The sequence below is a fragment of the Aricia agestis genome, chromosome 18, assembly GCF_905147365.1.
Source record: "Aricia agestis chromosome 18, ilAriAges1.1, whole genome shotgun sequence".
Taxonomy (NCBI): Eukaryota; Metazoa; Arthropoda; class Insecta; order Lepidoptera; family Lycaenidae; genus Aricia; species Aricia agestis.
Window position 1 is genome coordinate 13,656,540 of NC_056423.1, and position 27,676 is coordinate 13,684,215.

Here is a 27,676-nt window from a genome sequence, read left to right on the forward strand (position 1 = left end):
CTGTTTGTAAGTGTGTGAATGCTGACGCGTGCGAGTTGCAATTGTGTATGTAAGATGTGACGTATGAACGGAGCTTAGAATAAGTAAAATATTATTTCAATATACAGTTGGTCCAACGCTCTCGAGTCTTTCACTTGTGCCCCCCTGCTACTGCTCCGTAGTCTATGTCTCTGTGTGTCCCATATTAGCCCATATACCACCGTAGACATACAGCATAGACATAACATTGGTGACCCCGACGTGATATGAACACGCAACCTTCTGATTATTAATATTTTGTTCGATAATTTAATTGATAAAACATTTAAAAAAAACATTTAAAAAAACATAAAATAAATTGAGATTTTGTTGATTATTAAACATTTAAAACGCTTTAATAGACCTTGAAAAGTTTTAGCATTGGCAAAATTTTAACAGCAGTTTAGCAAATTTTGTATGAGTCGTGTTGGCAACACTGAACAAAAATAAAAAGAAAATGAAAGTTGTCTATGATCATAATGCCAATTATGAGTCAAAAAACTTCTTTCAAATTACAAATTTTGGTTTAGAATTTTTACTAAAAAATTATAGTTTCGAAAATTTAAAATTATATATATCTTAATTTATAGGTAACATGAATTTAGATATTTGTAACAAACTAAAATTTTACACTATAATTCGTGTTGTGCATAATTTTTTTCTAATCAGTTCATTTGGTTTTCGTTGCTATATTTTTTCATTCATCTTTAGTATTTATCAATACGTCCTCAAATTTAACGTTAAAACGATAGCATTTTCGCTTTATTTAATTAATTACAATCGAAATTCACATAAAATCAATATTTTAGCCCCATCTGTACCGGATATCCGGCGGCTCCATACACGTTGTCTTTACCTCGCGAAGGGACAGAGACCGTAGCTGCGTTTCTTTCTTTTCTGAACAAGCGCAGTCCGAGAGAACTCGCAAAAGGAGTAAAAGGCTCCTACATAACCTGTAACTACGTAAGTATCGTTACACACTAATGTACTTTGCGCATACTTTACACATTTCGGTCCATTCTGCGCCGATTTTGATTGAATCACGCGATATTCGTTCTCTGCTGAGTCATACGTGTATTAACTCTAAAACCTAACTGGGGGACACTAGTCTGTGTTCTCTCGGCAGTTTTCCTCGCCCAACTAGTAAGTTGACCGATATCCTCGTATCGAAGGGGATCTGCCGTGGGGAGAACATTTTTTAGTGAAGGGTAGGGTTGTTGAACCCTCGCTGGACCACCGTCCTAATTGCCACGTGTGTTTTGTTTCAGCAATATATTGTATGAGTCAGAAGGTAGAAAAACCAGTATTATCGGGTCAACGGATCAAGACCAGAAAAAGAGGTGAGCGTTTTGTTTTATACGTTTGACATTTCGACTGCACTATGCCTTATGCAGAAGCCAGAAACAAAAGAAAGTAGATTGGCCGCCGCTATTTGGGTCAAGTGCAGCGATTGATCAGCCGGAGCGGAAGTATCTGTGCCAAATACTCTCCTAATGCATGTATAATGTACTATACATAATCTTTTACTAGGTCTAGTACATGGGACTTTGACATAAGTACTATACTTTATATCCATTGTCCACACTTCAATAATAATTATGAATGCAATCTATCACATCTTTACGTTTTTACTGCTGAATTGATTTTGATGAACTGTGTCAGATAATTTGAGCCCGGGAAAGGATATAGGACAGTTTTAATTGCTGCATAGGCGGGATAAGCTACTTTCTAATAATGCATTACATATATAAGTAATATATATTATATTCTATTATATTATTAAATAAATAAAAAATAGTCCATGGTGTGATGGACTACAATAATTGTTACAATTAATAATATTATTTCAATTATCCTTGGTGCGAAAAACAATACAAAGATAGCAAAAAAAGGATATGGGAGCAAAGCCCATATACGGCCCCTAATTAAAAAAAATAATATTACTGCATAACTAAAGTTACTCATACTTAATCAAAATCTAGTAATCTAGATTTTAGACAGATCTAGAAAATTATATCAGAACAGTTGTTGAAGACAATAAACCATATTAGTTTACATGCTAAATTAAAGCTATAATGTAAACGAGAACTGATAACAAATATCCTGGTTTTCCCTTGTATGTGTTGTAAGGTGCTAATTCGTGAAACATGTATTATTTATTATTTGTTTCTGTATATTACATCACCTTGTTTTTGTTTTTAACATGTCGATTATAATATTATGTCTCCAAGTTTAAATATTGAGTTATAAGAGCTCACACAATTTACAGCAGTTTATATGAATATGAACCCATTTAATTTAGAGTTAAAGATCTATTTAGTTGGCCTTTAGTCACTAAATTGTATGTTAGACATGTTAGATAAATGTATGTTAGATTTAAGGTATTTGTTATATGGGCCTCTGATGCCTGAATTAAATGATTTGATTTGATTGATAAATTAATCCTTCGATCGTGGATTTTGGAAATCTTTTGTTCTTACGGCCACATGTGGCCTCTTGGGAGTTAAAGCTTTAAACAGTTTCATTCAATGAAGCTAGTTGTTCAATCAAATAGCAGATTCAATCAGATGACTACGACATATTATAGCTTTATTAGTTTTATCATTATAGTTTATTTACTGTGGAATAAACCTTTAGAACTGCAATGCATAAAGCACTTTAGAAAAATCTTCTTATCTAAGTAGGAAGCAGATTAACAAAATAATATAAAGATATCTCTTATCAGTCGAAATTAATTGTGGTCTTGTGATAGCAGACATGTCATAGTAACCATTTCTTAAATTTATATACCTACTCTATGGCTGTTATCCATGATAGCAGTCAGAATATTATACTCAGGGTATATCAGTGTAATAAAATAAATATATAGGAAGTGTTAATTTTATATTAATTGTGTAAGATAACTGTTATTTACGTTCCATTGTGCATGCTGCTACTGTGTCTAGTACATATTAATTTTATATCTCATGTACTCACTGTATGTGAGGCAATGCTTATTTTGTCTTTTTAATGTTTTGAATTGACACACACTTTGTGCCAAGAATAGGTACCTAATTGCCAAACTTTTTTGCTATAGATTTGCCCTTCCATCAAGATAGATACTTTAGTATAAAACCGCCATAGACGACGCGCACCTGGCCGCAACGCGCCCAGACCTAACCGCGAGTGCGCATCCGGGCTTAGTATCGGACATCAGTGAATGTTTTAAGTATCTTGTCCATTTTTTTTTTCACAAAATTATTCAGGTTTGTCATTAGAAATTTGGCATTTTAATTTGCTTTGATAATAGAGAAATACTAATATAGGTAGAATAGTTTTCAAATCTTTACTAAGTAACTCTCTAAGTAGGCATTATAATGTCTTTGAGTGCGGCCATGCCAGGATGTGAAACTATAGTATTGGCACATAGATTTCCTTTATCGGTGAGGACTGTAAGGTCAACGGGCTGACTGTACAAAGGTCACTGTGATTCATCAGCTTCAGATTTCACCGGAGTGCAGATTGAAAGTCAGCAAGTTATGAGGTGCAAAGAAAGTTTGTTTTGCAATAATAATCTGTCAAAAGAAGCTGGTTTAAGTTTCCCTTCTGGAATAAAAAGTCAAAAAATCTGCACAAATTTTTCTTAAATATTTTTCATATACAAAAATGTAGTGGCAAATACCATACAAACAATATTTTTATCTGTCTAGAATACTTGATACATTAACACCATCAAACACGCTGCGTAGAACACAAATGAGATTAAAATACTTCAAAGTCAAGTAACAACCTTATGCAAAGGCTAGGTCTAAGTAATTGATACTTATGACGTGCGCACAGGATTGGCAAATGTTTTTTTCTTTAATTTTACTTACTTTCGCATTAAAATATTCGTATGGATGTACCATTCTGCCACTAGCCAAACTAGTAAAAATTGTCTTACTAGTTTGGCTAGTGGCAGAATGGTACATCCATACGAATATTATAAATGCGAAAGTACGTCTGTCTGTCCGTCCGTCTGTTTTGGCTGAAATTTGGTATGTAGATACTTTTGAGTCCCGCGAAAGGACATAGGCTACTTTTTATTGCAGAAAAATGTACGGTGCCCGCGCTATTAACGAATTTTGACGCAACCGAGTTGCGGGCGTCATCTAGTGAAGTAAATTATAAATTGTGGCACAAGAATAATTTAATCCTTTTGTAACGGTGTGGCGTGAGTGATTATTATGATTGTTGATAGTATTGTCATTGAGAGCGCGTTTTCATGGTGACAGGGGACATAAATAGAACGGGAAAACCTTATCGACGAGAAACGACCACTTGACTCCTTATATTGAATTGCATTCTTATTGTTAGACTTCGACTATTAAACTCATCCGACGCGTGCCTAATATGTATAACAACTAGATGGTGTACTTCGGTCTTCGTAACACTCCCCTCCTAATAAACCTTCCCTGGACTTCCACGAATTTTTATTTATCTATATTATCACCTTTACAATCCATTTAACTTTAGCATATTACATAATAACAAAAACATTTCATTAGGTACACTTTACAGGAACAATATTTCAACACTAAAATTAGCCAAATCGGTTCAGCCGTTCTCAAGTTTTTACGAGACCTATAAAATACTAGATGATGCCCGCAACTCCGTTGCGCCAAAATTAGTTTATCGCGCGGAAACCGTACATTTTTCTGCAATAAAAAGTAGCCTTATGTCCTTTCCCGGGACTCAAAGTATCTCCATACCATTTTTCAGCAAAATTCCGTTCAGCGGTTTGGACGTGAAGAGGTAACAGACAGACAGACACACTTTCGCATTTATATTAGCACAGTATAATTGTGATACTAGTATGGAAGTATGGATTAAAATCATTATTGTTTGTTATCTTGAAAGCGCGTTTTAGTCTGATACGACTCGAACATTATTTTCGACCAAGTTGAGGCTTTATGCTAAAGTCTATGCTTCTTCCTACGCATTCATTCCGTTAATGAAAATGTATTGTTAAGGCTTCGCCCAGAAAATTTTCTTTGAATAGGTTTCTCTTTGATTTATAAAGTACTATAGTATGACGCCCGAGACTCCATTGCGTCTGAAATCGTTTATCGCGCGGGAACCGTACATTTAACAATACACATAACAAAAACTCGTATGTCTTTTTACCGAACGCAAAGTATATCTCCATACCTCAGTAAAATCGGTTCAGCGGTTTGGGCGTTAAGAGGTAACAGACAGACAGACTTTCGCATTTATAATATTAGTATTACTCACAGACATCGATCAAGATGGATACCGCATGTCGCTTCATTTGTATGAAAACGAGGGTGCCACTTTTTACCTAACTACTGTGAAGTACCGATGATGGGAAACGTGTCTATTATCTAGGCTAACGTTGCTATTTGAATTTCTACAGTTAGGCATTTAGGCACTTTTAAATTTCCGATTGACGTCCGATTCCGATAGCAGATTAAAGAACAGACTTTCGAAAGACGAGCGTTGCTCGTCGTTTGGGAACGCGAATGGCACGCGAAGTACAATCTCATGCGGTATCTATCTTGTTCTATGTCTGTGGTATTAGTGCACTTAATTAGAGCCAGCACAGCGGTATGTAGCTGTGTCGGTGTCGAACAGTGCCACAGCAACTCGCGGCTCATCCTCGGACCGGCCAGGTGGTCGATTCCTTCCTTGAGCCGCGAAACAAATCGGTTAAAAATACAGCAGAAGTCCCCCAGAACAGCTGGAATACCTACAAAGACGTGATGCAAGATGAAAAGTTTATTGAGAGATTTGGTATGGAGGCTACACGAAGGCTTGTATTGTGAGTCCCGGGAAAGGACATAGGATACCTTTTATTCCGAAAAAATGTACGGTTCCCGCGCCATAATTAAATTTGGCGCAGCGGAGTTATGAGCTTCATCTAGTATTATCTATATCGAAGTAGATAGATAGGGGTGGAGTTGGCAAATCCTCTGACCTAAATAATTCTGAGCCGCTTTCCCTGTGCGCTTATTTGCTGCGTCGGCAGTTTGGACGTAGATACTGGATATGTAGTGTAATTATTAGATTAGGTATAACTGTATACTTTGTCCTAATGGACCAGTTGAAATTAGTTAGAACTTAGCTTGATAGTATTTACCTTGTCAGCGTAATATAAACGCTACGGTGACCTACTTGTACTCTTGAGTACATAAATCTGCCCTGAACTCTGAAGGCTTAGCAGACTACAGGTAGAAATACGAAAAAATAAAAACACTGACAGATTATATGTCTTTGTATTTCCTTCGACGAAAAGTCACTTTTTCTATACATTCGTAGAAAGAATTGGTGACCACGGCTGAAACAAGGACAGATGTGTTTCTTTCTTTCGGATGCCAGAAAATTGGGCAACTATTATAGTCTAATATCCACCACCGTCTACGGCCTCACTCATAGATTTTAAATGATTACTTAACTTTAATTTAATTAAGAGTTTGACAAAAAATATAAGTACAGAGTATGTCAAAATAAATCTGTGTTACATAATATTATGTTCGTGATATATATTTTCATTATGTTCTCTACATGAGCTAAGTAAAACATGATAACACGAATATCTCCAAGTATCACTTTCAAGCTTATTAAAATTCACAATTAAACTTTGAACAGTAATATTAACGGTACACTCGGAGCGCTGGCACTGTCTTATTGTGTGAGCAGTAGGGTCTATATTCGCCTGTTCCACGCACAGGCGCCGGGTTTCCATGATGTGGAGCACGTGACAGCTGCGTGCTAGCGCCATATTGGGACGGGAAACGTGTCGAAACCAACTCGTGTTTCGCCCGGCGAATGCGCAATGTGTGAAAATATCTGTTAGGTAGGTATTCTGCTAAAATAATAAGCGTCGATGTAGTTTTATCGTGGTCTTGAGTAAAAAGAATTATAATAATACTCCCCACACCGAATTCGGTGACGGTGGCCGGTTTCATTGGAACCAGGCCAAGGTACGCAGGTGTAATTTTATAGTGCTCAAGTGTGTGCGCAGTACACAAGAGCACTCTCTATTCCTTCACTCTCATAACCCACTACCCAGTGAGACGGAGGTCCGACACGACTGGCGAGAGATCAGGCGCAGGACCGACTTTTTACATGCCCATCTGACGCATGGATTGTCTTAGTTGTCAGACAATCAGGTGATCAGCCTGCATTGTCTTAACCAAACTTGGAAACATCATATTTCTAACGGGGGAATCGAACCCACGACCTCGACCTGCGAGTCGAGAGCCACGCTCTTAACCACTAGACCACGGAGGCGTCAAAAAAAGAATTAAATGTTCTGTAACACACTTTTAAGTCGGTTAATCTTCTGTTTAGGATGTCCACATTAATAAATTATTATGATAATATGCTACGGCGTCTTTTCCTTGTGTGTTTGACCAAGAAACTAAGTACATTATAGGCTTTTACAGTTTATGGTTTGTTATTTCAAATGATTATAGTGTTAGTCATTATTATACCTGTTAGTTCAACACAGATAGGTAATTGTAATAAACTGGTATTACTTGTTATCCAACTAGACGTTACTTGCTAGTTCGTTTGAGAAGAAAATCACCTATCGGACGCCATCTATTCGTCAAAACTCAAAACCATCCAAAATCCTCTTCCAGGACTCTAATCACTTCAATTTCAAGTTTCATCTAAATCGGTTTTGCGGCCTAAGTCATAAGTGTAAATACTAAATAGGACAATCATTAACAGTCTTTGGAGAAATTGGGCCTAAGTTAAGAATTGGTAGCACCATTGTTGTATTATAACCGTTGCAACTTGTAATGTACCCTTGCTGTATTATAACCGCCTATTCTTGCTGTATTATAACCGTTCACTCTTCAATTTCAGATGAGAAAGAGAAGTACGACCCGAACGGGTTCCGCGACGCGCTGGTGGCGGGGCTCGAGCGCGCGGGAGGCGACCTCGACGCCGCCTACAAGTTCCTAGACGCCGCCGGCTCCAAGCTCGACTACCGCCGCTATGGCGAGGTCATATTCGACGTGCTCATCGCGGGCGGCCTGCTGCGTGAGTACCCAGCGCCCAGCATAATAACTACCGCAGCGGTCTCGGTGACGGTGGCCGGTTGCATTCAAACCAGGCCAGTTACGCAGGATTCATTTTATAGTGCCAAAGTGTGCGCAGTACTCAAGAGCATTCTCTATTTACACTCATAGCCGAGTGGGACCGACGCCCGATACGACCGGCGAGAGATCAGGCGCAGGACCGGATTTTTACATGAGCATCCCACTTTTTACATGCCAGGACAATCGGGTGATCAGCATGCATTGTCCTAACCAAACTTGGAATTAACGTTTACCCAGCAGTATATATAGTTGCAGCACATGGAATAGAGATTTAGTAGATAGATAGGCTTCGCACGCCGGCACCAAGATATTATACAGGGTGAAATTAATTACCTGCCAAATTTTTTTTGGGGCTTAGGTATCATTAGGTGAGTCCATAAAACCAAAAAAATAGGGTGTTAATTTTTTTACAATAACATATTTTATCCCAAAAAAAATCGATAAGTTCATAATAATTACGATATTGCGACCGCTACTCCATCGCGCGCGATATCCAATCGGAAGACCGGTTATGCGTACGGGTAAAGCGGGGGTGACGCGCGGGGTGGGAGGCGGGAGGATATTTTAACAAAGATCAATATACCCAAATTTGGCAGGAAGGTTAAATTGCACCCTGTATATTGCTGTCAAACTGTAGTAGTTACAGTTTTTTATTTGAAAAGAAGTAAAAGATTAGTAGAATCTGGCCCATTTTAAGTCGAAATAAAACTTAACATGATGAGAAATCTGGCTAGAGTCCCGAACACTCGTGTGGATACACTCTCGTTCGTTTAACATCTGACACAACACACATACACCCACAGCACACTATCAGCACACACATGTCCTGACATAGAATTGTATGTGTGTTGCAGTGCCCGGCGGCTCGGTGTCCATGGACGGGGAGACCCCCAAGACCAACACCTGCATCTTCAACGCCAACGAAGATATGGACACCATGCGAAACTTCGAACAGGTAACCTTCAATCTCTTTTTTTTTGTAAAATAATTGGGTAAATGAACAAAAGGGTCACCTGATGGAAAGCAACTACCGTCACCCATGGACACTCGCAACATCAGAAGAGCTGCAGGCAGAGGCGGCGTAAGGCGTGAGCGGTGTAGGCCACGGCCTCGTGGTCCTAGGGCTTGGACGGAGAGTTTTTTTTTTAGGATTTACGAGTAACGAGTATCTTTCAACTTCAACAAAATCCATTTTCTTGGATCATCATCAATCTTTCAACAAAATCCATTTTCTTGGATCATCATCAATCTTTCAACAAAATCCATTTTCTTGGATCATCATCAATCTTTCAACAAAATCCATTTTCTTGGATCATCCATCAGGGGGCCTCGCAAAATATATTTTTCCCACATAATCCAAAATGATGAAAACATGGCTAGAGTCCTGAATGTACATGTGGACAAAACCTTCTCGTTCAACTTACACTGATAACCATTAACCATATTCAGTAAAGTCTGTGGTGGGCTTCTGAGCATGCACTAACAGTGTCACTCTTTCCAGATATTCCTGAAACTGATGAGGCGCTATAAATATTTGGAAAAGATGTTTGAAGAGGAGATGAAGAAGGTAAGAGTTTGACTTTAACATATTATTGTGCTGCTGTGTACAATTATGTACCATCAAAGAAATTTATTCATGGGCAGTTGACGGACCTACGTCATTTGGCCGCGTCTTTCAGTCGAAACCGACTGCAAAATACTGCAGCAGTTTCCATACTAAATTCATATCCACAATACATGGATCGCTCGAGCAGTTCTTGAGCCGTCGGTCCGTCTACGGCCAGTCAAGTCGTCATCTGTTGGCTGGGTTTGACAAAACGCGACCAAAATAAGTAGGTCCGCACCGTCCGCTATCTGCCATGATTCAACTTCTCTGTCAGTACATAAAAAAATATGGTCAAGTTTCTGAAACTTTTTGACTCGAGGTTATCTATTACTTAATGCTTATGACTGGCTAATGACAAAATTGGTCGATGAATTTGTTGAATGGATGAACCATTAAGTACTCAGCCTTTTTTGTACAAAACTTTACAATATTATGTGTCCAGATTAATTCATCAAGCCCCATACGCTCACCAGTGAACGAGACACAATAGAATATCTATTGTGTCTCGTTTTCCCACGATCGACGGGTTAAATAAATTTGTATAATATGAACTTATACTAAATAGTGTGTTGATGTGTTTTTCAGGTCCTTGTGTACATCAAGGGCTTTGAACCCCAGAACCGTATCAAACTCGCGCGGATGGTGGCGCTGTGGATAGGTGAGTTTTACTAATATTTATTTACTAAACCCATATGAACCCATAGCATTAAAAGATACACCTTGGATACTTTGTCTCCAACTCTGAGCATTTATTCACAAACCGTTTTGGGACTCGATGGAACGGCCGCGTCCTACTCTAAGAAACGTGAAATGACGTTGTTTAGAGTAGAAGTTAAGACGCGGCATTCTAATTCGATGGTTTGAGTCTCAAAACGATTTTGTTGTACGGCCCCAGAGTCGAATTACGCATTGTTATTGGGTGGATCATCGTTCATCGTAGATCACCTACGGAGATGGTTTTTTTCTTACGCATATTTAAGAATTCCTACTGCCTGAAGTAAGTTTTGCCTAACATAGACCTAAGGGCATGTCCTTGCACTTAATTAGAGCCAACACGATGTTATTTAGTCGTGTCGGTGTCGAACAGTGCCACAGCAACTCGCGGCTCGTCTTTGGACCGTTCTAAGGGCGACTCCGATCACTGGCCATGATACAGTTTGCTATAAACTGTGTAGAATTGATTTACGATGAATGTATTAAATATAAATTTCTGAATAATATGATAAAAACTCGTAAAATTTTGATTGAAGACTTTTTTGTTGCTACAAACGAAATCGCAACATGTAAGTGACAATAGTAAGCTTTTGACATTCTCGAGTTGTCCTTGCTAACCCACCTTTTTTATAATAAAAGTCATCACTAGTGGCTTGAGCACTGCTTACTATTCTGTATAATCATTGCGAGCTGAGAGTCAGTCTTCACGGCGCGTTGCGTCGTCGCAACGCACACATGACGGACAGCAGCCCCCGAGACGAAGCGGGAGGGGGTGTTGACGATGACGCAGCGCCCGTGTGGCCGGCTATGCGTCAAACGGCAGCGCTGCGTTGACGCAACGTGCCGTGTGGACTGGCTCTTACAATCGTTGTCGGTTGTCAGGTAACGCGTGCGTGCCGCCGTCGGTGCTGCTGGTGCTGGTGAACGAGCACCTGGTGAAGGACAACCTAGCGCTGGACTTCGTGCTGGAGGTGTTCGCCACCGTCAAGCAGGAGCGCGGCGCCGCCTCGCTCGTCACCGCGCTCAAGAGGGGGCAGCTCGAGGGCAGGTGAGACCACTGTTCATTCAAAAATGTTTATTCATAAAATAAAAATAGTTTTATTTCTGAATAAAGAAACAAATATTTTCAGAAAGTCTGCATGATGCCTACCACCGGTTCGCTTCGCTTCATCTAATGATTAAAGCACTCTAATCTGACAATAATACAGCTTTGCTTAGGTCACAATGTAGTCTTACTCGTATAATAAGCGCCAACTGCTAATAACTTAGTATAAGTTTAACTGATAGTCGACTTTTAGCTGACGACGGAGCTACTATTTTCGGTCATCACCAAAATCTTGTGATACATACTGAAACTGAACTGTTGGCCAAAAAAAGGTTTGACAGTATAGATTTAGTTTGGCGAAGATAGCCAAAAAAACTTAAGCTTAAGTCGATACTTGTATATTAGATTAAAGATCTCTTTAGATTTTTAACGGCTTCCCAAATCAATATATACGGTAGTTTCGTAATATTGGAACTGCGCTAACGTTTGGGACAGAACAACGCGTCACTGTACTGGCTCACGGTAACGTTGCCGTACAGTCATATGTGCTGCTACATTCGTGCATGTCATACTAACATCCTTATGGCATTCGTGTACTAACCCACAAAAAAATTACGTATTGAGTTATGAATGCAGTATGAGTCCTTTAGATGATTTAGAACAAGACTGCATTCCAAATCAACAAAAAAAAATGTGGGTTAGGACACTAATGTTTTACAGCGACCTTACAGCATTCAATATTAACCTGAAAGTATTCAATACAACACAGCATCGAAAACAAAACATAGACAGTTGGCGGATCTACGGAATTTGGCGGGGTGATGTTAAGACTTAAGGCCTTACGAGATCACGACTAACAATAAAGAACTGCTAATCTCTCTTTAGTGATTAAGTCCGTGATTTTAAATCGCTGTTGTATCATACAACAGCGATTTAAAATCACGGACTTAATCACTCGTTTTCATGAATGAATTTAATTATACAAATGAGTTTGTTATTTATTAAGACAAACACAGAATTTTTGACAACACGATTAAAATTATCTAGGCTGCTGGAGTTCCTGCCGCTGAACCGTCGCGGCGAGGAGGCGCTGGCGTCGGCGCTGGCGGCGCGCGGGCTCTCCGAGCTACTAAAGCTGCACCGCGCGCAGGCGGAGCAGGAGGCGCGGCGGGCGCTGACGGCGGCGCTGCGCGACGAGCTGGCTGACGAGCGCGCGCCCAAGGACCTCGTGCCCGAGCTGCGCGACCTCGCCGTCAAGCTCGACGTGCCCGACCACGAGGTCGTCGCCATTGTGAGTAACACGTGACATTTACTAGTTATGGAATTGGGAGTTGTTCAAGTAGGAACGTAACTAATTATCCTCATTGGCTGCATAATAAATTAGTGATTTTACTAAGAAATTGAACCTGACATGATGAAACTTGATGACGAGTCGGAGTGTGGCGACGTCGCGGTGCGTGCGCGCTCGACCGCGAGTATTTCGCGCCGGGCGACGCGCGCGCCGTCTGTCGCCACACCATGGCGATTTGGCAATCTGATCTCCACCATATATAACCCTGAGTGGCTTGTATACTCTGTATATACTCAGACATATCGTGTTACCCTGTCGCAGATCTGGTACTGCGTGATGGCCCGCGGCGAGTGGAACAAGAAGGAGGAGCTGCTGGCGGAGCAGGCGGCCAAGTACCTGCGCCAGTACACGCCGCTCTTTGCCGCCTTCTGCCAGTCCGCCAAGGCCGAGATCGCGCTGCTCACTAAGGTGAAGTGCTTGACACTCGTATATGTTTTAACTACATAGATTAAGGTCTTGTAGGCGTTAACATGCTTTTAGTTAAAATTCTTTTTATATGGCGTTGCTATCCCATATTCATAGTCGTAAGAAAGTGATATTTTACCACTTATATACTATAATCTGTTTTGATTCATTTTATTGCTGGGTAAATATGTGACATTTAAATTGGTTGCATTATAATAAAATTTATAGAAACCTAAATTTAGCTTTATTTTTGTTTATATCGAAATGGATTGAAACAGTATACATGTCTATGTCTGGAACATTTAATGGTAAATTTGTCATAATATTATGGTTGTTTCTTTTATGCATATTACCATTCATTTCATGTTTCTATTGTATGTTCAACAAGCGCATCAGCAGAGTAATCTAATGTGTCACAACTCACAAGGTAACAACCGTACATGTTATACTGCTCACTTGTTTTACATATTTTAGTATTTTTGTTTTCCAACCCTGTAACAATATATGTAATTATGTTTTCTTATTTGTTTAGTCAGAATATTGCTATTAGATTATAGTTTGTGCGTTTTAAGATGATATGGGTGACAGTTCTCATATTCCTTGCTACGGGTTTTTTTTACAAGAAAGCAAAAAAAATCAAAATGTAACAAATTATATTCCATACTACAAAAACAAATGTTTGATTTAATTGTAAATGAATAAAAATTAAAAGTTGCTAAAAGCTAACTTATTATTATATTAACTGTGAAATAGGAGTATAAAATTATTGTTACGAAAATATTTGAAAATGTCAGATGCATGAAACAAAACTCATGCCAATAGAGATTGACACTGTTGAATCGAAATCAAATCGATAAAAAGGGCGGCCATTTTAAATCGCCGGCGCCCGCGCCACTCTGAAACGTCAGTACGAAATCGATATTTTCGATTGCAATTTTTTTACGAAGTGATTCGATATTTTTAAATTATCGATTAATTTTTTTAGCTAACTTCCCTATTATTGTCAATTATAATGTGTCACCGATATCATCATAAAACGCACAAACTATAATACATAGAACCAGTCTAAGGTAAACGAAAACAAAATGAAGTAGCAAATTAGAGTGAATTTCATTTGCGCGGTAAATATGTGATTTATTACTTCAATTTTATTCAGACGTTATCATTTTCACTCTCAAGTATGCTACCAATTTATGTTTTGTTTACATACATATTATATAAATTGAGTACCTACCTTTGTTATTCTCCTCAACATGATGAAACTTGATGACGAGTCGGAGTGTGGCGACGTCGCGGCGCGTGCGCGCTCGACCGCGAGTATTTCGCGCCGGGCGACGCGCGCGCCGTCTGTCGCCACAACATGGCGATTTGGCAATCTGATTATATGAGTATAGCGACCAGTAGAGGGTAGAGGCATTGAGACATACCCACGCCTGACTAATATCTGTTCTGTGATTGATAATTAGTCCTTTTTTATATTTGTAAGGCCTATAGACAAGCTATTACGGGACGTGACGCAGCTTATGATGGGCTAAAAAAATTGTACAAAAACTGTGCGCATTACAAATACTGCCTCGCGCCGCATCTCGGTGTAAAACTATGTACTGTTTAGGGCTCCCACACAAAACTGCGAATTCGCATCGCAATGTCATTTTAGTAGAAGTTTTGTTGCATATTTTGCGATGCGTTACGAATTCGCAGTTTTGTGTGGGAGCCCTTAGAGTGACTCGATGCCTCTACTGCTAGCTATGCTCGTCACAACCCTAGACCCAGCCATCTACCCATCAGTCTCGACTTCTCGCTCAAGCTCGGTATCGTACACCCCGCAGGTCCAGGAGTACTGCTACGAGAACATGAGCTTCATGAAGGCGTTCAGCAAGCTGGTGCTGATGCTGTACAAGACCAACGTGCTTTCGGAGGAGGTGATACTCAAGTGGTACCGCGAGCCCAACTCCAGCAAGGGCAAGGTCATGTTCCTCGACCAGATGAAGAAGTTCGTCGAGTGGCTGCAGAGCGCCGAGGAGGGTGAGTGGTGCATATTGTATATGGAACTAGATGACCGATGTGGCGGTACCCACAATTCGCCTAACATCCCTGCATCGCGCTATCGAAGTTTTCTACGTGCATCGGTATATATATACGACAGCTGAAATGTATCACACGGGCTCTGGCCTGACCGAGCATACCATCTCGTTCGGTCGGAAGATGTTCCTTTGCGGCCACCACACACTATTCCAACACCGTCTCACCGGGATAAAAGTATCCTGTCGTTTCGCGGGACTCAATCTCCATAGTCCATATCAAAATTGGAGGCAGACACACAGGAGGACAGACAGACACACTTACGCATAATATTAGTATCGATTCAGGGCTAAATAAGCAAAAGGTGACAGATGGAAAGAGCGACTACCTGTCGCCCATGGACAGCGACATCACAAGAGTTGCAAGTTGCCGACCTTTTAAGAGGGAATACGCTCTCTCCTTGAATGTTTGCAGGTTTGTCTGAAGGCGAGATCGCACTAAGCGACACTACGCAGCAACGGAGTGACGCGACATTTGGTTTTATAGAACTGGCGTTGTTTGTCGCGTAGGGCGGGCTACCTCATACGAAGAATATTTGGCCGTGACGGGTTGCGTCGCTCTGGTGCTGGGGACACTCCCCACACACACAGTGCGGTCTCACCTTTAGAGCGTTTACATATTATAGCGCGTCGCGATATAGCTTTGTCAGTAATTGCTGCCCGAAATGCACACTCATGTCGGCACAAAGATCTTATCGTGTCTCACAGCGACGCATTTGTCTTCCGTTCTGAAAAAGAAGTTAAACCGTTAACGTTTGATTTCAGAATCGGAGAGCGGCGAGGAGGAGGATTAGTTTTAAGTACAGCGAGTGAGACTGAACGCGCCGCCCGCAGCATAATATACCCCCGTCAGAGGGCCGGCGCCCCACCCCCCACACCAGCACACCAGCCCCATCGCCACACACCGCGGTACCACCGTGCCCCGACAGTCATCAACCAGTACCCACTATGTCCACCTTTCCCTGAAACAGAATTAACGAGCCCAATGTCAATACCCCAAACAAACAGCTATCTATGTGCTCCGCGACATTTTCTACTGTATATTATTCGTTTCTAAACAAAAAGAACATGTTGATGAAATACAATATTTTTTATTCAATTTTTTTTAGTAAAATTCAAATAAACGGTGGCAACACTGAAATATAGTTTCATTTAATTCCCGCGACTGGGCGCAATAAACGTGTTAAATGTTACACTCGTCTTTTATTTCGTAATAGAAGACTTATTAACATCTATACTATTTATAAAGCGGAAGAGTTTGTTTGTTTGAACGCGCTAATCTCAGGAACTACTGGCCTGATTTGAAAAATTCTTTCAGTCAGAAAGAGGCACGTCAGATTTATCGAGGAAGGATATAGGCTATATTTTATCAAGCTAAGACTAATAGGAGCGAAGAAATAGAGGAAAAACGGGAAATTATTTGAAAGGTCTCACGAACTACTGGAGAAAATTTTCTGTTACTTGGCACAATAAGAAGTAGACTACATGAAGGTTTTTTTGTGAACTAATTTGTCTGTGAAATATCTAATTTACGCGGGCGAAGCCGCGCGGAACGTCTAGTGTTTTATAAAATAATTCCATAAAAAATACTTTTGATAAAATAGTGAATAAATATTTTGTAGTAAATTTTTGTGCAGGAAGTAGGAACCTAGGTACTTAATTTATTAATAAAATTTAATTACTATTTTAAGCTGAAAAATAACTCAAACACGTTAAATATTTTCGTATGAGAAAATTATATATAAAGATAAACCGTGATATTTCAGCAATGAGAAGGCTGATGACGATGTACTATAGCTAGGAACACTCTCGATCATATCAGCTTTCAAACAAAAAAACTAGATCAAAATCGTCCACCCGTTTGGATGCTACGATGCCACGGACAGATACACACACAGACAGTCGAACTTATAACACCTCTCTTTTTGGTGGGGGTTAAAAATACTGAGTTGACGTGTTACAATTATTATTGTTAAAAGATTTAAGTACTTACAAAAATGGGTTTAAAAAAATATAATGAGGAAATTATATTTTTAGTCATGACTATTGTGTCCTAAACATTGTTATATTACTTATTTGTGTGTGTTAAGACTATTTAAAAAGACAATAATTCGTAACAGCGAGGTATGAGCCCTAATAACTGTATTTCTAAATTGAATAGGCTGGAAACACTCGAACAGGCCTGGCCTATTGAACGCAGATTGCACTACCCTAAACCTATAGAAAAACTACAATACAATTTCCAGGTATTGTTCAAAACTAGGTAGTTACAATATAAGTACAATAAAATATTTTACTTACAGACCATTGGTCCTTTGTATTTTGCCTGTTTGAAAAAACACCTACTATCTTTTGTAATATTATTCACAAGTTCCATAGATTCTATTTCCAGTAGATATTTTCTGGAAATATCTATACTTTATAACAATAATAAATAATAATTCTTTTTGAGAAATAAAGCCTTGAACCGTAAAAAATACTTAGTTAAATACCTATTTGCTATTTAGTATTAACCTGTACAAAAATGTAATAAATGTAAAAATAGTCCTTTATCGGGATTAAAAGTATCTGCATTACCAAATTTTACCATAATCGGTTCTGCAGCTAAACTTAAAGTGTAAAGAGGTACGGTAACAGAGGTAGGAGTATCTTAAGCATAAAAACATACTTACTTAATAATTATTATGTTATTGTTTTTTTTTCTGAGGAAATAAACATTAGAAGGCAGATAGATAATAATGCTACATTATGCAATTTTAAAAGAGAATTTCTTACAAACCGGACGTTGAAGACTAGATTTTTTGAGAAGAATAAAGCTGAATTCCGGTTTGGTCTCAGCTGCGGCGGAGTGAAAAGATCCTTACGACAGGAAACTGAGTTGAATAGCGAAATCTGTCTGACATTTTACCGGTTGCTGCCGCTTATACGATTGGGACCTATGGGAACATTCAAATTCTGCTTATATGAATATAAGTAGAACTCAAATTTGTAGTCCAACTGTTTAGTTGTAGGAGAATGGAGAATTGTGCCAGAGAAAGAATATTTAAATTTTGTCTTTGTAGGGCCTGAAAAAAAAAGATTATAGATCATTGCCTCGATTCATCCATTTGGGAGCTACAAATTATAATGCTACAGAGACACACGCAGACACTTTGTCGTACACCACATTTTACATCTCTGTTTTCATTAACAGAAGCGAAGCGAGGAGTGCTTCTTGAAAATAATAATTAAAATATACGTACATGCAATCAGTACATGTAAATATATATTTTTTTTTTATTAAATAAGGGGGCAAACGAGCAAACGGGTCACCTGATGGTAAGCAACTACCGTCGCCCATGGACACTCGCAACATCAGAAGAGCTGCAGGTGCGTTGCCGGCCTTTTAAGAGGGAATACGCTCTTTTCTTGAAGGTTTGCAGGTCGTATCGGTCTGGAAATACTGCTGGTGACAGTTCATTCCAGAGTTTTACAGTGCGCGGCAGAAAGTTACGCGAAAAACGCACTGTGGAAGACTGCCACTCATCAAGGTGATGAGGATGGTATGTTTTTCGCGTGGGACGATAGCGAAAAGTTGCAGGTGGTATGATTCCGAACAATTCCTCAGAGCACTCCCCGTGATACAACCGATAGAGGATGCAGAGTGAAGCTACATCTCGGCGTAATTCCAGGGGGTCCAAGCTGTTTGAAACACCATGGCAGTCAACAATTTTATCAGATTACCTACCCTACAGACCCCACAGTGCTATTTATATTTTGAATGATGAATAAAATAAATTCTAAACTCTTTTGAACATTTTACGACCCGCGCCGCAGCGGCACCGCAGCAGCACCGACGCCGCCGCGCCGCTGCATAGTGCATACTAGTGATTTAACGAATGTTGGATTTTTCAGATTCGCGAATGCGAATGCGATTGCGAATATTTATCTTCAACATTCGCGAATGCGAATATTTTAAAATTTCAAAAAAAGCGCGCGTAAAATGTTCGACAGGTTTGACGTTTCGTGTCGGCTATGTTTAAATTGAACATAACCGAACCGATATTGCTTATAGTCTGTCAAGAAAGTGAAGAAATTAAAAAGTGGCAACATCGTAGTGTCATCCCATTTTTCTTAGATTGATTTGAAAGGGAAAGACACTAAGATATTGCCACTTTTTAATTTATTCACTTTCTTGACAGACTATAATTGAATGAATTTAGTCATAGAAAGTTCATTCTAAAAGTTTTGTTTTGTTTTGAGGTTAGTTTTATGTTTCAAGTAAGTAATTGTTTAGTTTTTTAGTAAATAGAAATTGTAAACTTTATTTAAGAATGATAGTAAAGTAATACTAGTAAATGAATGCAAACCTTACATAGTTGTAACAAGGCTGATTAATGTTATATTTGATAAGATCTCTGAAGTTCTTTTTTCATAAATGACTAATGAGGCTTTAATTTACAATGTAGAAGTATGATTTAATAAAAATATCTAAGTGTTATCTATTGTATTATTATATTATTTCAAATGCATGCATATAATAATTTCCTTTTTGATTATTAAAACATTCGCTAAATATTCGCATAATTTTTGCGAATGCGAATGCGAATATAGAAAAATTTTATTTTATTTTATTTTATTGATTTTTGGAAAACTTACAGCTAACATACACATAGAATCTAAATATACAATACAAGAAGGCCAATTAAAAGTTTCCACAGATAGAAAAATGCTAATAAAAACAAAGCAGCGATAGACAATGGTCACAATTATTTAGAATTTTAGAAAAAAATTAGAAAAACAGAACAAGAATTATTGTAATAACGTATTAAGTAATAGAATTGTGCAGGTTACAATTAAAATAGAAATTATTAAATTCTTTCTTAAAAGTTGTTACATTGGTAAAGAAAAGGTCCACATCAATTATTCGAGATATTTCATTAAACATTCTACTAGCCCCGATCATATAAGAATTTTGGCGATAATTAGTACTATAGTGTTGAATATGCAGTAGGTCACGCTTTCTTCTCGAGGCTGCTGGAACGCGAAGCTGGATTTTGCTGGTGAGATCAGCGCAATCCGCTGAGCTGTTGGCTAAATTAATAAGAAGAGCCAGGTCTGATACTTTCCGTCTAGCAGATAAAGGCAGTAGATGGAATTTTTTGCAGCGATCGAAATAGTTGTTCAAGTACGTTCCAGATCTGAATTGCACGTATCTAAGAAATTTCTTCTGTATGTTTTCAATACGGTTAATATATATGTCATAAACTGGGTTCCAAACAGACGAGCAGTACTCGAGATGGCTGCGCACAAAACTACAGTAAAGGATTTTAAGAGTTTTAATGTGTCTGAAATTAGCCGAGACGCGTATTAAGAATCCCAAAGCTTGAGCGGCTTTTTTAATGATATCGTCTATATGACAATCAAATAAAAGTTTTGAATCAAACGTAACGCCCAAGTCTTTTATTTTGGTAACTCTAGTTAAGGATATATCTGTAATTTTGTAGTAAAATACGTGGATATTCGCGAATGCGAATGCGAATATCCGTTACATCACTAGTGCATACCGTACTCATCCTTGTATTTCTATGGGCCCTTTACACACGGTGTCGCAGTTTTCAACAAACATACGAGCTAAGATAAATGATTGGTCTCGCGCTCGGCGCTAGCGCTCATCATTTATATTTTATCTAGAAGCATACGAGACTGGTCGCCGGTCGGATCCATGATCGCGCCGCAGTGCGCGCGGCGGCGCCGCAGAACCTGCGGTGGAGACAACGCAGGTTCTGCGGCGCCGCGGCGGCGAAAACGCTGCCACTGCGGCGCCATGTGTAAACAAAAACTTGATTATAAGCAACTGTATATTACTTAATTTACATAATAATACCAACTATGTAAGTACTTAATACGCGAATAATTTAAAACGAAACTTTGACAAGCGGCAAAAACGCCATGTTCATGGTAATAAGCCCAGCATAGCATCTCACCCTCTCCGGTCGAGTTTCCGGGGCATTGAGGACTGGTTCCCATTGTACGGTCCCCCTGGGCTCCGGAGACCAAGGCCAGCTCCAAGGTCAGGTCAGGTGGTGGCCCAAGGCCGAGGGGATCCGCGACCGTTACTTGTGAAACTTTGACAATAGTATTGCTTATAAAGCTGAAGGGCTTGTTCAATTGCAAAATTCGTACTAAGTATGTTGGATAGTCAATTTATCGAGGAAGGCTTTAGGATAGATCACGCTGCGGTCTGCGACCAATAGGAGCGAAGAATCTGTGGAAAAGTGGAAAAAAATTATGCATCTTTTTCTTGTGTTTAATATAATCTGAAGCTGAAGACTGAGGCTGTATGCGGCGGTTTGGCCGCTACACCGCGAAACCAGCAATGCGCGCGGTCGAGCTGTCATTTGTACATACAGATTGCTTGTGATCGGTGTAGCCCCCTACTTTGAGACTCAAACAATCGTACGAGAACGCCGCGTCCCAAACGTGAAATGACGTTGTTAGACTTTAGAGTAGAACGCGTCATTCTCATTCGATTGTTAGAGTCTCAAAACGGTTTCGTAGTAGGCCTACTGAATCCCCATACGCAGAATGTATGTAATGTCTTATATAATGTATGTAATATAAATGTCTGTATGTAATATCGTGTAGGTAGCTGCGCGGGCGCGGTGCGCAGAACGGGAGGTGGCCAGGCCAGGTGCGCTATTCATCTCGCTTCTTTTGGATTTCCGCAGCTGCTCGGATTTGTGTAGGGCTGTCGATTTTGTTAACCGCTAATATTATTTAAGCAGATTTTTTTTCAAAATATTATTTAAGTACGGTGAAACCAGGATTTTTTTGAGAATAATGTATGTCTGGAAGAAACATGCTTCCTGATTCCTGAAGTAAGGCTGCTAGTTTGGACTTTAATTTTACTTTATTAGGTGTCTCGGATATAAACTCTAGTCTATGGACTATGTCTATTAAAAAAAACGAAATCCTATACTGTACTCATGGCGGTAGCGGTCAATGACTCCCTGTCAAAAACTTGTCATTTTAAATAGAAGCCGCGATTAACAACATCCGACACATTATTGTCAATCGCGGTTTATAAAGAAAATTACAAGTTTTTTACAGGGAGTCAATGAACGCTACCGCCATGTTTCGCCGAGTACAGTATCTATAGACTTTTTTTAATCTCTCATTGACCTGCTTGTGGCAGCCCTAGAGTGTGCTGAACATTTAAATTCACATTAAACAGCACTCAAAGCGGATTTGTCCACTATCTCACTCACTCATCATATTACTCTGTCTCGCTCTAGAGGACTCGAGTACCCTCAAGTAGATTAGGTAACGAATTTTACCGGTGTCCTTACAAAGGAGTCAGAAATATCCATACATAGGTACCTAATCATAATATCACATAATAGGGTCCAAGAAATACTCTGATTGATAAGTACTATTAATTGTTATGACTTATGATCATCATTATTCATCACAATCAACATAGGTATGACTTATGAGCATTTCTTAGGTTCATGTACATTGTAATAATTGTAATCCATACTAATAATGATTATAAATGCGAAAGTGTGTCTGTCTGTCTGTTACCTCTTTACGCTTAAACCGCTGAACCGATTTCAACAACAAGCAATTGTATGTATATCGCGCGACCACGTCACTTACAATATGTAATTGCTTGTAAATTATTATAACTTTTAAACAAATAATATTGTAATATTTGTAATTTAAGTAAGTTATATTATAATCTCGCGGCAAGACGCCAAATCGCTCAAGCTATAATGGTGCAAAAGCACCTTGCCTGCCTTTTATAGTATTGCGTATCATGCCTTAGTCATTACTACATATTATTTTGTTACGTCATAGTTTTACATGACCTAAGCACCCGCCACCCCGCCGTGGTTTGAAACTTACATACACACAATATGATGACATGTCACATGACACAACATCCGACACGACGTGGTGTCATGTAGGTGAGCCTTCATGTTTGCCGACTAATAAACATCATTTAAACATAATATTTGTAACTATACCCATATAAGTTCACTCAAGTTTAATTCTATGCTAATAGCCCTAGGGCCTAGCACATGCGCCGCAGGAATTTTCGTCGCAACTTGAAATAGTACCTAAAGTTCTTACTAGGGTTGCCACCTTTATTTTTTGCAAATAAAGTACATTGGCTACTAAAGTAGCCAATGTACTTTATTTGCGAGAAAAAAAACAGTACACTGTATAAAAATTTTTTATACAGTGTACTGTTTTAAAGAAACTAACAAAGTACAGAATTCATTTTTATTTATAAGTACAGATAAATTTATAAATTGTACTTTATTTTTAATAAAAATAAAGTACAATATAAAGTTAAGTCGAGAAATAGATGATACGAGGTTCATCGGGTCATCTAGTTTGAAATAAAGTATTTTAACGTACAATACTTTTTAATAAAGTACGGATGGCAACCCTAGTTGTAACCGCCATTATAGCATAATATACTAAGATGTAATCTGAACCATGGGCGTACCGAGGGGGGGGCAGGGGGGGGCAGCTGCCCCCCCTGGATCATGTTGACGTCCCTACTAAGTACTTTTATCTATAAAAATTAAAAATTAAGAAAACTAATTTGCCATTTGTTTGAAATACAATATTTTTACAACTAAAAATTATGAATTTTTAGTTGTAAAAATATTGAACCTAGCTAGTGAAAAATCTGATTTGCCCCCCCCTGGCCCAGAACCTGGGTAATTTGCCCCCCCCCCCCCCCCCCCCCCCCTGGCACCAGAACCTGGGTAATTTGCCCCCCCCTGGCCCAGAACCTGGGTACGCCCATGATCTGAACACTTCTTAAATATTAACACTAGCTTTCAAACAAATAACAATCTATACTTACTAATATTGAAAATGCGAAAACGTGTCTGTCTATCTGACACCACTTCACGCCAACCGCTAAACCGATTTTGCTGGGTGTGGAGATATGTACTTTTAGCCCCGGGAAAGGACATAGGATATTTTATCCCGGAAAAATGAACATTTACCATGCGATAAACGAATTTTGATCAGGCGTCATCTTGTAGAACATATTATTAGATACTAAGACTGGGTTGCACCAACTAACTTTAACTTTAACCTTAACTATAACTGGAAAAATTGACAGATGTCGTATAAGAATATGGGGTGTTTGGACGCCATATTTAACTTTAACTTTACCCACGCCTCTGGTGCAACCCAGTCTTAGACTGGATTGCACCAACTAACTTTAACTTTAACTATAACTTTAACTTTGACTACAGTGCAAAATGTCAAATCTTTGGGTAAAGTTAAAAATGGACGCCATCAAGACGCCATATTTAACTATAACCATAGAGCTCGACAAGGTTTTAAATGCATGTGGCGAAAAAAGGAACTAACGCTGTCATCATACAAAAGCCGCAATTTTTGACAGTTCTCCTTTACCAGCAGCGCCCCCGCCCACGCGCATGTATAACCTTGTTGGATCAGCTGTCATCTGTCAATTTCTCCGGGCAAAGTTAAGGGTAAAGTTAAAGTTAAAGTTAAATTTACCTTAACTATAACCATAACTTTAACTTTACCCACGCCTCTGGTGCAACCCAGTCTTAAGGCAATGTTTTCACACTAGAGGCAGCACGAGCACAGCCATTTGTTTGACGTTTGACAACTTTTCTGTCAATATTCTGATATGAAGTTCTGGTATGAAGAATATCGGATTTTGGTGATTTTGGTCGGATTGTTTACTGTAAGTACTAGCAGCCCTTTGTTCTGACGCTTGCGTAATATTCCTTATTAGTTCATTCACAAACTCACAATAGTCTAACTCTATACAGTCTATAACTCCGTTACAAACAGAAACACTGGCCAAATCCTTACCCATCCAAAAAAGATGGGTAAGGATTTCTCATAATTGACATAAAATATATGTCTCTAATGTCTAATGTGAGTTATTCCTATCTCTAGTAGGGCAAAACCAGAGATAGATCAAATATTGGGAACGGCCGTTAGTCTATTACTCCGTTACAAACAGAAACACTGGCCAAATCCTTACCCATCCAAAAAAGATGGGTAAGGATTTGGCCACGCCTCCGTGGTTCAGTGGTTCAGCGGGGCTAAAATGGTCGCTTTGAAGAATCATGATATGAATCATAATGTGATTCATTTTTAAATAATCGCAAAATGCAATTCTGCTTGCAATTCATTTCTGTATTTTTGTACTGATTTGACATATTTTGTCAGTTTGACAGTTTTGACAATTCATTTGCTGAATTGATTGAGAGGAATTGCTAAATGTGACCATTTTAGCCCCGCAGAGCTCGGCTCTTGACTCGGAGGCCGTGGGTTCGATTCCCGCGTTGGAAACATCTTATTTCCAAAGGTTAGGACAATGCAGGCTGATCACCTGATTGTCTGCCAAGTAAGATGATCCATGCGTCGGATGGGCATGTAAAAAGTCGGTCCTGCGCATCTCTCGCCGGTCGTGTCGGTCTTTCGTCCCACTGGGTTATGAGAGTAAAAGGAATAGAGAGTGCTCTTGTGCACTGCGCACACACTTGGACACTATAAAATTACTCCTGCGTAACTGGCCTTGGTTTCAATGAAATCGGCCACCGTCACCGAAACCGGTGTGCGAGTTATTATCCTTTTTTGTCCGTAGTTGGGTAAAAGAAAGGTATAACTTTAAAGTAGTTTGCTTTCACCTACTTATATACCATTTCAGGCATTGGAGCAGTGAATACGAGCCGACTGACAAAACCTGACAAAAAACCCAATTGTAAGGACACAGGACACCGCGTATTGAGTACACGGTGACCATGTCGCGAGTGACTCCTAGGACGTGTCCCGATTATTAAATAATTTAAGAGTATTATGATGCTAGTTACAGTTTACAGTTTAATATACATACAGCATAATATTTTAGTGAAAATCAGTAACGGCTTTACTGATTATCACCAAAATATTATACTGTAGGTATGTATATTCGGTAGGTCTGAGAAACAGCTACTGGCTACTTTTTATATTGATAAGTGCATTTGTTGAAATTTGAATAAATAAGTATATTATTACAACTCGAGACTGACGGTGACCGTTGTTTAGTACCACGGATTAGCGGTTGGATCGTGAAGTAAGTAGTAACAAAGAGACAGATAGATTTAGCTTTTTAATGTTTTTTATAAAATAAGAGGGCAAACGAGCAAACGGGTCACCTGACGGAAAGCAACTTCCGTCGCCCATGGACACTCGCAGCATCAGAAGAGCTGCAGGTGCGTTGCCGGCCTTTTAAGAGGGAATAGGATAATAGGGAAGGGTAGGGATGGAAAGGGAAGGGAATAGGGGAGGATAGGGAAGGGAATTGGGCCTCCGGTAAACTCACTCACTTGGCAAAACACAGTGCAAGCGCTGTTTCACGCCGGTTTTCTGTGAGAACGTGGTATTTCCTCCGGTCGAGCCGACCCATTCGTGCCGAAGCATGGCTCTCCCACGTATAAACGTTGGACGTTGCAAATTGCCATAGTGCCAAGTATGGCACTAACTTTAGTAAGTAACTTGAATAAAATAATATATAAAATAAAAAGTATTTCACTTTATATGGCAAAACAACGTTTGCCGGATAGCTAGTAGCTAGTAGCTAGCTAAAAAAATAATACATTAATCCTTCGATCGTGGATTCTTGGAAATCTATTGTGATTCTATTGTGTCTCGCTCACCGGTGAGCTTTACATGGGGCTTGATGGGTTAAGTCAAAATTCCTAATCTATATTTATTAATAATATTATAAGTTGACGGTTCGTTATTACTTATTATTTATTAGTTTGTTAATATTTGAATGCGCTAATTTCAGGAACTACATTGAGAAAGAACTGCTGGTTCAATAAAAAAAAAATTCTTGTGTCGGATAGTCGACTTGCTGAGAAAGGTTTCATGTTATAAGTTATAACATCACGCTGCCACTAATAGGAGCGAAGAATTAGTTAAAAAGTGGAAAAAAAACTGGAAAATTATTGATATTTTTTATTATGGGTGGCTTAGGCTGTACTATTATCTATTCTGTGCTTAGGCTACTTTTTTGCGGGAAAATGTACTGTTGACGGTCAACCGTACATTCCTTAGGTCAACCATTGACCTGAAACTCCTTATTTACGCAGGTAGAGCCGCGAAAAACGTCTAGTGTAAATATTTAAGAATGAGAAAGTCCAACAAAACTCCAAGCGTTGGTCTCCCTACACCCCGGAAACCTGACAAAGGGATGTTTTTAGTGCGGGAACAAAGCCGCCCCCGGGCCCCGACTACGCCGCGTACAGACAGATTTTAATATGGTCGAGTTACGAGTATGAAGTATGAACTATGTCGACTGTACACTACAATCCCTTCAGTGTTTTA

The 27,676-nt window shown here is 39.2% G+C and overlaps 1 protein-coding gene across 2 annotated transcripts; it reads left to right on the forward strand.

Moving 5' to 3' along the window:
• The first annotated feature begins 827 nt into the window (after positions 1-827).
• On the forward strand, positions 828-16,451 carry LOC121735887 (protein krasavietz). 2 transcript variants are annotated; one of them, XM_042126870.1, is made up of 11 exons: positions 828-981; positions 1,287-1,358; positions 7,873-8,049; positions 8,963-9,063; positions 9,610-9,675; positions 10,300-10,372; positions 11,311-11,476; positions 12,521-12,764; positions 13,086-13,232; positions 15,059-15,254; positions 16,076-16,451. In XM_042126870.1, the coding sequence occupies exons 2-11, from the start codon at positions 1,298-1,300 to the stop codon at positions 16,102-16,104; spliced, it is 1,260 nt and encodes a 419-aa protein (XP_041982804.1). In that variant the 5' UTR covers positions 828-981; positions 1,287-1,297; the 3' UTR covers positions 16,105-16,451. The 2 variants fall into 2 exon arrangements, with proteins under 2 accessions (XP_041982804.1, XP_041982805.1); XM_042126871.1 differs by lacking the exon at positions 828-981 and adding an exon at positions 1,035-1,161.
• Positions 16,452-27,676: the final 11,225 nt, after the last annotated feature.